The following is a 13,118-nucleotide window of genomic DNA, read 5'->3' as shown; positions in this document are numbered from 1 at the left end:
ATCCCCCAGGGAGTTGAGAGATGAACTGCTCCAGTGTCATCAGGTCGACGATATCCACGGCGCTGCGGGTTTCCTCAGTCCGCAGCAATCTTCGACAGGCATCCCGGAGCTGTTGCATGAAAGCAAACGGACGGCCGTGCTTCCCAAACTTCAGGGTCCTAAAGTGCTGGTGGTTCTGCTCAGGACTACGGCCAACCTGTTACATGATCACCTTTTTCAGTCTCTGTAGTTGAGGAGGCCGGCAGCAGGAAGTTGCTGGGCCACTAGCTGCGCTTCCCCGAAGAGCAAAGTTAACAGGCGGACCGCCCATTGGTCAGGTGGCCATCTCCACACCTCAGCCGTCTTTTCAAATAAGTCGAGGTAGGCCTCGGGATCATTGCTCGGCCCCATCTTGACGAGGGTAATGGGTTGTGGGCTCCGGGGTCGCAGCTTCAGCCACCTCTCTGGCGATCAGGCTCCGGAAAGCCTGCCGGTCCTCCGCTTGGGCCTGAAGCAGGAGTTGGAAATGCTGTTCCTGCTCCAGGCATAAATCCATGAGGGCTTGATGCTGGCGAAGGACTTGATTACTTCGCCCTGTGGTGAAGGGTCCATGACGACGTTATACTCCAAATCCCGGGTTTCGGCACCAGTGTAACAGAGTTCGTAATTTCAGGGCGAATGGAGGAGTCAGGAGGCAGCGGAAACAGCCAGCGTGAGTATCTTATTACTCTTCTGCATCGTTCACAACACTCAAACAAAAGGGCACTCAGTGGCCAAGTAACCACACACAAAGAAGACAATAATTATTTTCACACACACACAGGAACAGTCTCTCTCTTTCTCCCGACTGATGCGCTTGTTGGCCTTTTCAGGTCTCCCTCCACCATTACTATAACGAGAGACAGGTGTTAATGATAATGACAGCCCAAGTGATGAGCCTTACCGCTTTCCCTCTCCCACAGACAGACACACGACCACGCCCCCATCCCCACAATTAATTTGGCTAAGGTATATGTAAACTTCTGACTTCAACTATATATATATATATATATATATATATATATATATATATATATATATATATATATATCAGAAAATACTATATAGTTTGTCAAACAGCGAAGAGCCCTAGCTCAGTGATGCTTATGTCTCAAAGCTGTAGGATATGAAACACACATGTGAAAATAAACTTTCTAGAGCTGCACGATTATGACAAAAGTTATAATGGTCGATTATTTCCCTTGATATTTTAATTGCGATTCAACTGAATTATTAATATAATTTACATTAAAATACCTATTTTAGGTGGATCAACAGCCTAAATGTGAAAGTGAAAGTGGAGATTTATAGAAAAAAAGGACTTAAAAATGTATCTGTTTCTCACCCACACCTATCATATCGCTTCTGAAGACAGATTTAACCACTGAAGTCTTATGGATTACTTTTATGCTGCTTTTGTGATTTTTGGAGCTTCAAAGGTCTAGTCACCATTCACTTGCATTGTAATGACCTACAGAGCTGAGCTATTCTTCTAAAAATCTTTGTTTGTACGATGCCAATAAAATCAGAATGTGCAATATGTGTGAGAGAGAGAGAGAGAAAGAGAGAGATTTTATGGGAGCCTGATGAACAAGTGTGAGGTCTTGGCTCAGTATATAATACAGGCTTAAAAAATAGCCAAATGAAACCAGTTTACACAGCAGATTTATTTTTTTTCCCCAAGACTCAGTGATCTTGGCTTTAAACACATTCACATAAACATTAAGAATCTAGAGACCTTATCACAGGCCCTAGTGGAGAGGAACAGCCTGCAGTGGAAAACACATTGGAAAGAATGTGTCACTCAGGGATTCATTAATTGTGTATGGAAAAACTTCAACCCCAATTTATCAAATTAAACATTCAGCTCAGTTGTGTGGGACAGCATCAGTGTTGGGTATGTTACTCTAAAAAAGTAATTAATTACTAACTACTAATTGCATCTTCTACAGTGTAATTAGATTACTACACTAATTATGCTGTCTGAAAAGTAATTGCATTACTTATTACTAATTACGTTCTAAAACCTTTATCATCCTCGACCAGATGAAAAATACAAGAATAGATATTAAACTGTTCTTTTAATTCTTTCAAATAAATCATATAAAATCAAATAAATTATTCATGAACTGGCCAAAGAATTTAACGGGGCAGCGTTAAATTAGAAAACATATATTTTAACATTATACGTTAAATTTCTATTTTAAATTCACTGTTGTTTTATATATAGTTATTATATAGTCTATACAGTATTTAATGCAATTACATCATAAGTAACTGTAATTAAATTAATGAAAGATTAAGAGTAATCCCTTTAATTTTTTTATGAAAAAAGTAATTTAATTACAGTAATTAATGACTTAGTAATGCATTACACCCAACACTGGACAGCATGTGTCTCACCTAAAATAAAACCCACTAATTGTTCTTTATCTAAACAAAATGAAAATCCTTAAAAAAAAAAAAAAAAAAAAACTTGGCCTGGAGGGAGGGTAAGAAAGTGACTTCTGCTTTCATGTCAAAGACTTGTCTATTACAAATGCATAAAAGATGAATTGCATTGGGCGGGAATCGAGCCCTGGCCTCCCGCGTGGCACACAAAAAATATATCACTGAACCACTAATGTTCATATAGCTAATTCACATGGTCGTTTGTCATGTCTTTCAGTAGATGTTTCTTATTTTGCTCTGTTGTACCTTTTCTCTCTCCTTTGCACCCACACCATTTATCCTAATAGTAGTGATGTGACGTTCGCCACCGAGGCTTCGAAGCTTGTATATATACAGAAAAACGAAACATCTCACAGTGAAGCACTGTACCGGAGCTTGATTCGTTTTGCGATAACCACGTGATCTGTGACGTTCGTATTCTGATTCAAAAATAGCGCGAATGCCTTGCAAAGGTTTCGAGTGTCATTCGCTTCGGTAGTGAATTGAGACAGCGAAACAGAGGGTGAGTTCTTTTGAACTGATGGCATGGAAACAGCCAAGAAAAGAGGCCGTTCTCACTCCTGTTCCCAATGTTAATTAGTCATCCAGGGCCAATGAAATCGCTTCAATCCGAGTGGAGCCACCCTCCTACAAATAAAGTAAGTAATAAAGTAACAAAGTAAGTTGAATAATATGAAGAATTATAATAATAATAACATCAGTAGTAATGTTAATAAGAATCATACGATTTGATAATAATAAATCATAATAAGAATACATATTTAAATGTATAGTTTTGTGTATATTCAATGTGTAATACGCATATATTATGTAAAATATTACATAATTTATATGAAAATATTACATGTACTCAATGTAATACATGTGGGCTTCTTCTGTAGGTTGATTTGTTCTCAGCAGTTGTCATATAATAACAACACATCCTCAATGTTGAGATATTTTAGAGCTAAACATGAGAACACACCTTCAGGAAGTGGTCCAGCAGCTACAAGCAACCAAAGTATAAGACCTCCGGTCAGTCATTTATTTGTTTGTCTATTGCAGTCTTTATAATAAGGTATCTTATAGGGCTGCCTCCCTGATAGTCGACCAAACGTTAGTCGATGTGAAGAGTCGCAGAAAAAACTCCACAGAAAAACCGGTATTACCACGCTAGGTGGTACTATGGGGTAATTTTCATTAAGCAGGGTTATTGTTAAGCCTACACAATAAAGCAAGACACCTTGATTTCAAACTTTAAACTTTATTTTTTATTTATTTTAACTAAAAATTCAAATGAAACTGGAAAAAATAAGTGCAATTAAAATGTGCGTTCAACTTTTTGAAAGATGGATTTACAACAGTTGTCAACATCTCTCTGGCAAAGAACCTACTTCGTCTGTGCATTCTCTACCGGTCAGGTATTTCGTTGTCCAGGAAAATAAATCATGTGTGTGAATAAATTCGTTTTGTTCCCTCCTTCATGATATACAGGTGCTGGTCATATAATTAGAATATCATCAAAAAGTTGATTTATTTCACTAATTCCATTCAAAAAGTGAAACTTGTATATTATATTCATTCATTACACACAGACTGATATATTTCAAATGTTTATTTCTTTTAATTTTGATGATTATAACTGACAACTAAGGAAAATCCCAAATTCAGTATCTCAGAAAATTAGAATATTGTGAAAAGGTTCAATATTGAAGACACCTGGTGCCACACTCTAATCAGCTAATTAACTCAAAACACCTGCAAAGGCCTATAAATGGTCTCTCAGTCTAGTTCTGTATGCTACACAATCATGGGGAAGACTGCTGACTTGACAGTTGTCCAAAAGACGACCATTGACACGTTGCACAAGGAGGGCAAGACACAAAAGGTCATTGCAAAAGAGGCTGGCTGTTCACAGAGCTCTGTGTCCAAGCACATTAATAGAGAGGCGAAGGGAAGGAAAAGATGTGGTAGAAAAAAGTGTACAAGCAATAGGGATAACCGCACCCTGGAGAGGATTGTGAAACAAAACCCATTAAAAAATGTGGGGGAGAACCACTACGCACAGACGTATGCAAGACATGGGTTTCAGCTGTCGCATTCCTTGTGTCAAGCCACTCTTGAACAACAGACAGCGTCTGAAGCGTCTCACCTGGGCTAAAGACAAAAAGGACTGGACTGCTGCTGAGTGGTCCAAAGTTATGTTCTCTGATGAAAGTAAATTTTGCATTTCCTTTGGAAATCAGGGTCCCAGAGTCTGGAGGAAGAGAGGAGAGGCACACAATCCACGTTGCTTGAGGTCCAGTGTAAAGTTTCCACAGTCAGTGATGGTTTGGGGTGCCATGTCATCTGCTGGTGTTGGTCCACTGTGTTTTCTGAGGTCCAAGGTCAACGCAGCCGTATACCAGGAAGTTTTAGAGCACTTCATGCTTCCTGCTGCTGACCAACTTTATGGAGATGCAGATTTCATTTTCCAACAGGACTTGGCACCTGCACACAGTGCCAAAGCAACCAGTATCTGGTTTAAGGACCATGGTATCCCTGTTCTTAATTGGCCAGCAAACTCGCCTGACCTTAACCCCATAGAAAATCTATGGGGTATTGTGAAGAGGAAGATGCGATTATGCCAGACCCAACAATGCAGAAGAGTTGAAGGCCACTATCAGAGCAACCTGGGCTCTCATAACACCTGAGCAGTGCCACAGACTGATCGACTCCATGCCACGCCGCATTGCTGCAGTAATTCAGGCAAAAGAGCCCCAACTAAGTATTGAGTGTTGTACATGCTCATACTTTTCATGTTCATACTTTTCAGTTGGCCAAGATTTCTAAAAATCCTTTCTTTGTATTGGTCTTAAGTAATATTCTAATTTTCTTAGATACTGAATTTGGGATTTTCCTTAGTCGTCAGTTATAATCATCAAAATTAAAAGAAATAAACATTTGAAATATATCAGTCTGTGTGTAATGAATGAATATAATATACAAGTTTCACTTTTTGAATGGAATTAGTGAAATAAATCAACTTTTTGATGATATTCTAATTATATGACCAGCACCTGTATATATATATATATATATATATATATATATATATATATATATGCAATATCCAATTACATCGAAAACCCGGGGCTGAGGGATCGGTGAATATTTTTGCTAGCGATTTTGCATTGAAAATTAAATTAATTTATTTAAAAAGCGAAAAACTTATATCAAATACATTTCTAAATTCAAACTGCCCTCCAAACGAAACGAAGAAGCAATTAAAATAATGAAGTGATAAAAGAATATATATATATATATATACACCTTTCCATTTACCATCAGGCAAGTATCATCTAAACATGCAGGTGGAAAATTACTTACACAAATGAAGAAATAAAAACAATTATATATGTAAAAATAATAATTATAATGATGATAATAATCACTGAAATATAAATCATGGTTCGAGGTGAACGTGTTTTTGTATTATTTTGTTTTAATCACAGATATATAGGCTGCATAGTTGTGGTCACAATAAACTGCTCTGTGGAATAAAGTGAGCTGAACTCACAGCACCTCCTGAGCTGAGATGTCTGAGATCATTTGCAGCACTCATATACGATACTGTTCTTGCAACAAAAACAAAAACTACAAATTCAGAAGACAGAAACAAAGAAAGAGTGAGAACCTTTTACATGCACGTGTTCCACGAGACTGCGCGCCTCTTTACAAACAACGCGTCATACATGCATATAGACGGCTTTTCTGTCATCTGTTCTTAATAATATAATAAAGTGTGTTTCTTCAAGTGCATGTCTGTGTGTCTACTGGCAAATTATTTGTAATATTTATTTGATAATAATAATAATAATAGCCTAATAATAATAATAATTTAATACATGGGAAAACTAGCCAAATATCGTATTGACATCATCAAAGGCATCAGCTATTGCCGATCACTCTGACCATTGTCGATCCCCGAGATCATCATCTGTCGGCACAATCCTAATGTGCATTTCTCTCTATAAATTAACAAAATGTTCAGACAGTCTCTTGCTGGTGTTTCCGACACATTCAGGATCACTGCAGCTCGCTTCGTGCGTGCGCTTGTAAAATGTATAATTTAAAGGCTCATTATTACAGTTTAGTATTTCTCTGTAATGTAGAACAGTGTTAGCAATGTTAATTATAACATTCTTTCTCAGCCTTGGAACTCAAACCATTTCTGGTGCCCCCCAAAATATATATATTTAAGTAATTAAATTAATATAATAATCGTGTGACAAGTCGTCTAATGGCTTACATTAACGGCTACTAGTCGACTAGGAAAATCTTTGGTCGGGGGCAGCCCTAGTATCTTAAATAGAGGAAGAAGCTAAACTGTATATGTTAATGTTTTAAAGGCTGTTATGTATTACTGCAGTTATATTTTAAATACTTTACTGTATTGCAGGGATCAGAATTCAAAATATTGTTGGGGCCTTGGTCAACATGATTGTAAAATATTACCAGCCATTTACAATTGTTGAAGATGCATGCTTTAGGGAGTTTGTTGAAATTTTAGACCCAACCTACATTATTCCATCCCACAAGTCAAAGAAAATTGTTGAGGATAAATACAAAGAGGCCAAAGAGAAGGCAAAGGAAGAGGTGAATAAGGCCAAAGCCTTTTTTTGGATGCATATCTGGCAGTGACATGTCAATTATAAATGAAAAGGATCAGCTGTCCACAGTTTTACTGGGGGTGGGAACATTTTCAAGAAGTCATACTTCCGTGAATATAGCTGAAGTGAAGACAGCTTTGATGGAGGTGTGGGGCATTCAGAACAAAGTGTGATGTCTTTTAACTGATGCTGCTGCCAATATGGTAGCATGTGCCAGCATCCTGAAGCTCTGCCACACAAACTGCATAGCACATGCCCCAAACTTGGTTGTGAAAAAGGCCATAGAACAAACACCATGACTTGAGAATATTGGAGTAAAGGCACGAAAGTTTGTGGCTCATTTCAAGTCCAGCACAACAGCAAGAGAAACGCTATTGCTGTTACAAAATCAGATGGGCAAGCCAAATCACAAGTTAATTCAGGAGGTGGATACTCGTTGGAACAGCACGTATGTCATGTTAGAGCACCTCTTTGCTCAGATGGAGCCAGTAGGTGGTGCTTTGGTTACTCAGAAGACGAACCTCATACCTTTAACTTCAGAAGAGTACCAGTAAATGAATGTCTTGGTGTACTGTGCCACTTCAGTGAGGCTTCCATTGAATTGTCAGAGGAGAAGAGAGTGTCAGGGTCAAAGGTGATTCCTCTTATACCAATGGGCATGCAATCACCTCAAAGAGCTCACAGGTTGACAGTGAGAGGACTTTGCAATTGTGCAACAACCTCCTGAGTCTTTTCTCAGAGAGGATGTCTACATATGAGACTATGAGCGTTATGACCCTGGCAACTCTGCTTGATCAACGTTTTAAAACTGTAGGCTTCTGCAGCCAGTCAAATGCACAGACTGCTGTGAGACACCTCACAGCAGATTGTGCTGCAACACCCCATCCACATCCTCTCATATCCCCTAATTACAACCAGAGCCAGCAGGAGCCACAAGCACCTATGCAACCCACTCAGGTACTGTTTGTGGTATTGTGTGTGTGTGTATTACATTTGGCATGGATCATGCATGCATTGCAGAGAACTTGAATTCCATTAAACTATTATTTTTATTATTCTATCCTTTTTCAAGTAAAGGTCTGTGGGATCTACTGGACAATCATGTTGTAGAAACCAGAAGGATGAAAAATGCAACTGCAGATGCCACAGTTGAGGTTCAATGGTACCTCAGTGACCCACATATTCTACGCAAAGAAGATCCCCTGCATTTCTGGGCTATTCAAAGGCTGTCTATCCATATCTTCATCATCTTGCCCTGGAATTTTTATGCACTCCTGCCTCCTCAGTCCCTTGTGAGAGAATATTCTCAAAGGCAAGGAAGTAGTAAATAAAAAAAGAAATAGACTTAGCCCCCACACTGTTGAACAAATTCTGTTCCTTAATAAAGATTTTTAAAGTATTCCATTTCCCACATAATAAAATGTAAACTCCCCAGTTCACAAGCACTTCAACTGACCATTCCACAATAATCTTTTAAAATTTAAATTTAAATTTTTAAATTTATTTTGATCATAAATATGCCTACATGATCCATGCCTATGAAATCATAGGCTTAGGACTACGGAAAAAACTTATGTGAATAAGGCTGCATTTATTGATCAAAGCAGATTCATAAAAATTGCTACAGTACAAGTTAATTCGTCCCATTTCTAAATTCATAAATTAATTTATTCATACATTATGTAAGTAATACATCAACAATGACACTTGAAAGACTAATTCTTTTTATTGCCTTTATGGTTTTCAGAGTACAAAGTGATTGATTTATTACATGAAATAATAAATAAAAAATAAATTGCTGGGTCCTCTAGGACGCAAAGGCAGCTTTTCAACCTTTTGACCACAAGATGTCATTAGTGTGCACCGTGTTGAAAAGCTTCGAGTAATGAACCATTTCACGATACAGTTGAGGGGAAAGCCTCGGTGCTTCGCAAAGCTTCATTTCACCATCACTACCTAATAGCCACACAATTGCTAGTGTTGGGGAGCAGCTAACAAAATGCAGCAATGCTACATTCAGTAGATTGCCAGAAGTTCAGCTGCTTTTCAAGTAGTGTAAAATTTCCTGTAACAAGCTACATTTTTCCAACAAGCAGTGCTGTGGCCACTATTTCCAATTTAATGGGTGCAGCAGAACAAAACTATAGAAAAACACATCACAAGTTCTGATTTGACTGGACAGACATTAAAATTAGATTTGTAATAAGATTTTTTTTTAAAGGTGCTCTCTGTAAGTTTTTTGAAGTACGTCGAAGTATGTCTTACACTGACACCTTGTGGCCTGGCTGCTGCATGATTCAAACAGTAGTTTTCAATTACCAAAGCCATTGTAGAAATTCACTATGCACAGTAAACCAGGATTAATTAATTCATGAATGAAAGTGTCCAATAAGAGGACAGTTACTGAGATTAAGCGAATAGTATACAGCTGGTTGTGATAATTGTTTGTTATTGTTTGCTAGTGCACAGTAAATATAATTAGCTTTTTCTGTTTACCAAAATAAGCCAGGCTTATTTCGGTTATGGAGCAGGCAGCTGTGCTGTTATTAATTGCTAGTGTCTTGAATCTGTCCTGTCGCAACAATAAGAGCAAAAATAACCTTTGTTGGCACTGCATATAGACATGAATTTGACATGCTAACAGCGCTTACAAAACTTGACTTTGTCTTTCAGAGAAAGAGCTCAGAAAGAGGTGGGATTCTATGTGAACACCGTATATACGGTGCAAGAAACTTGCACCCTCACGAAGTTTTGGAGCACAGAAGACTGGCAGGCAGCAACATGCCCTGACCCAGCTGCAGTTTTTAGAGCCCCACACAAAAAGGAAGGAGACTACTTCCAACCTGACTATCAGGGTAAATTAACTGTTCTATTTGTTGAGTTAATAGAAAACATTGTTTCTTGCTTCTTTCATTTACTTATTTTAAGTCGCTTTGGATAAAAACATCTGCTACATGACAAAAATGTTAATACAAATTTGCAAGAAGTGGCCACTGACTGTCCAGGTGGGGGTTTCTACCCCTCTAGTCACATGTAGCCTTTCATATGTTAACTTGGTTTCACTCTCCCATTATCTTCCATAATGTGCCATGAAGCGCATCTGTATAATATCAATTGGTCTACACTGTGAGGGAAGCTTATTCACACCAGGCATTTCACACCTGACCACACCCCAACCAAATGGAGCCCAATTTTCAGGATATTGTTTTAACAATGCCCGGTTATTGTTATGAATGCTTGGTGAACAGTTGTAAGAATCCATGGTATTAAATCCCCCCCATTGTGAATTAATTTTTATTTTAAGGAACCTTCGGCTGCTGATGATTCCTATTCACACTCAGATGGCACCAACAGTGACACCTGGACCAGCACCCCTGAAGAGCCCAGCTTCTTTGAGGCTGAGCCAAGGCCAAGTACACCCCTAGCAGAATCCACCATCTGTGGAGCAGAGTCCACAGCCATCAGAGAGGACACTTTGCCAAGCACCTCCATCCAGTCAAGCACTCCGAGGCCTCGGGTGAAGCGCAGAAAGATGCTGGACGAGTCTGCCAGTGAGGAGTCAACATACCTGATGCGTACCATTGGTAAAACCTTGGAAAGGTTAGCTTCTCAGGAAGACCACAATGATGCCATCTCTGCCTAGTGCAAAAATATTGAGCACAGAATGTGGAAGTTGCCCCGACATTTACTGCCATATTTCCAGCATGAGGTGGACAACTGAATCTTCAAGTATTCAGTGGGCCAGGGCCTGGCATTAGAAACCTCTGACAGACAGTTTACACATCTGTAATGTTACATGTGGCAACAAAGGACTAGTTGTATCAGATGTACGTAAATGTAAATAATTCCTGCACAATTATATTTGTACTAAATTTTTCTTTTTTAACTTTTTTATATTTTTTATATCTGCCTTCTAAGAATTTCATTGCCCATTGTACTGCGCATTTAATAATAAAACACTTTGACTTTTGGTAAAAGGTACTTGCACTCGCACTTCTTTGTCAAGTGTGAACACAAAATATTATAATGCAAAATACAAAACTTTCATTTTGCAATTTCAAACTACAGCCATAGAACTGAAACCAAGGCCAACTTCTGGAAACCAACAAGTTTGTCAGTATTTTACACACTTCCTATATTTTGCAAGACTGAAAAGGCACCGAACCGATGTCAGAATTAAAGTAACAGCATAGTTTATCCCTGAGCTGCTTGGCTCGTGTTGTAGCATTGGTTGGGTGTGGCAGGGAGGCCTGCCTTAGGTCAGGGTCTTGTCTCCATCTTCCTGGGACAGTGTCATGATCCGGTCCTTCCAGGTTGATTCCCGCAATATATAGCTCACAGGAAGTTGTGCAGAGCACAGCAAGCCAAAACAATGTCCTTCACTTTGGCAGTGTCTTCAATGTTGGTTGAATAATGGTGGTTCGAAAGACTCAAATGATTCGCTAATGCCAAAAGCATTTTCTACCGCCCTCCGAGCTTGCGACAGCCTGTAATTGAAGATGCGTTGCTCTACATATAGCCTGCGGTTTGGATATGGCTTCATGAGGTACTCCTTCAAGGGAAATGCCTCATCTGCCACAATGAAATAAAAAAGCAGCCGGTCAGAAGCAGGAAGTGGTGCAGGGGCAGGGATGTTGGATGTTCTGTTCTCCAGGGCATCCTGCAGTGAGCATCCACCAAACACTCCGCCATCTGAAATCCGCCCATTGCAACCGACATCTACATACAGGAATCTGTAACTGCTGTCAACCAGTGCCATTAGAACTATGGAAAATGTATGCTTGTAGTTGTAGAATGTTGATCCATTCCTGGTGGGGGGCAAATGTTGACGTGTTTCCCATTCAGAGCACCCAGGCAGTTTGGGAAGTTCTTGTTGCCACTCTTCCACTGTGTCCGGGCACTGAAAAACAAGAAAATAAAATCTAAAACACATGAAGGCATGTTTCATATGTCAGTCCCTTGATAACTTGTAGTCATGTGGCCATGTGTCACTGTCCAAATGCCTACAAACTGCACTATAAACTTAAGTAAAGATTTTTTCAAGTATCAAAAAAAAAAAAAAAAAAAAAAAAAAAAACAGATATAACACACATACCTTCAGGTATTTCTCTTTTAAAACCTGGTAGATTGCGGCACAGGTTTCAGGAACGAATTGCCGAATTGTTGATACTCCCACTCGGAACTGGTAAGAAAGGCTCCTGAAGCTTTCCCCTGTAAATATTAAAAAGCACATAACTCGGTTATCTATACTGCAAGGTTCTTACACCTTTTCCAAAGTCAAATCAAACACTTTCAGGCATTTTCAAGCACCTTACAGCTGTGGTAAATTACATATCTACATACACACAATATATACAGTATACTAATTACTGCACTTGTTCATTACATTAAATTAGATGTTATTGTGCTATAAACAACCAAAATTATGTTTTGTACGTTTTGTCTGTTTCTAAGTAGACTTGGCATCCTATACAACCTAGATTTTCACTTTATTCAAAATCCAAGCACTTTTCAAAGCTTAAAAAGCATAATATACACAACTGAAAAGTTGTTGTAATGTTAAAAATAGCAAAACTTTTAGCTTGCCAACCTGTTGCCAAGAAGCGTAGTGTAATCATCAGACGTTCCCCTACGGAGATAAAATCCCGGTTGTTAGTGTTTTGCCTCTGGATGATTAGACTGATATGTTCCTTTAGCATGTGGAACTGAACAGGAAAAAGCCGAGCGATTTTTTTTAAACTGGAGTTTTCAGTTATCTCCGGCTCTCGACACAGTTTCGGGAAAGCCCCTTGAGCCTGTCGCTGGAGTATTCACGATTTCACCCATTTAGTGCGGTTTCTCCTTATCTTTCGCCTCAGCTTCTTCCTTTCTTCTTCCACAAGCAGCCATTTGCAACTTATCAGAAATATTCGAAGAGGCTATATTACGAACCCGTCTGTGGTGAGAGAGATTGGTGTGAATATGATAAGCAAGCGCTGCTTTGTTTACGGTTTGCAATCCTAGCTCCTCCGGTTTCCC

At 38.9% G+C, this 13,118-nt stretch overlaps 1 protein-coding gene and 1 pseudogene across 1 annotated transcript; both read right to left on the bottom strand.

Moving 5' to 3' along the window:
* Nucleotides 1-13,118, bottom strand: part of LOC127414331 (attractin-like protein 1) — a 491,512-nt pseudogene that overhangs the window by 438,013 nt on the left and 40,381 nt on the right.
* Nucleotides 8,738-13,114, bottom strand: LOC127414207 (uncharacterized). Its single transcript, XM_051652068.1, has 3 exons — nt 12,691-13,114; nt 12,196-12,311; nt 8,738-12,000 (listed from the first exon to the last, which is right to left on the bottom strand). The coding sequence occupies exons 1-3, from the start codon at nt 12,797-12,799 to the stop codon at nt 11,497-11,499; spliced, it is 729 nt and encodes a 242-aa protein (XP_051508028.1). The 5' UTR covers nt 12,800-13,114; the 3' UTR covers nt 8,738-11,496.

The sequence above is a fragment of the Myxocyprinus asiaticus genome, chromosome 23, assembly GCF_019703515.2.
Source record: "Myxocyprinus asiaticus isolate MX2 ecotype Aquarium Trade chromosome 23, UBuf_Myxa_2, whole genome shotgun sequence".
NCBI classification, from domain to species: Eukaryota; Metazoa; Chordata; class Actinopteri; order Cypriniformes; family Catostomidae; genus Myxocyprinus; species Myxocyprinus asiaticus.
This window is presented reverse-complemented; position numbering and strand designations above follow the sequence as displayed.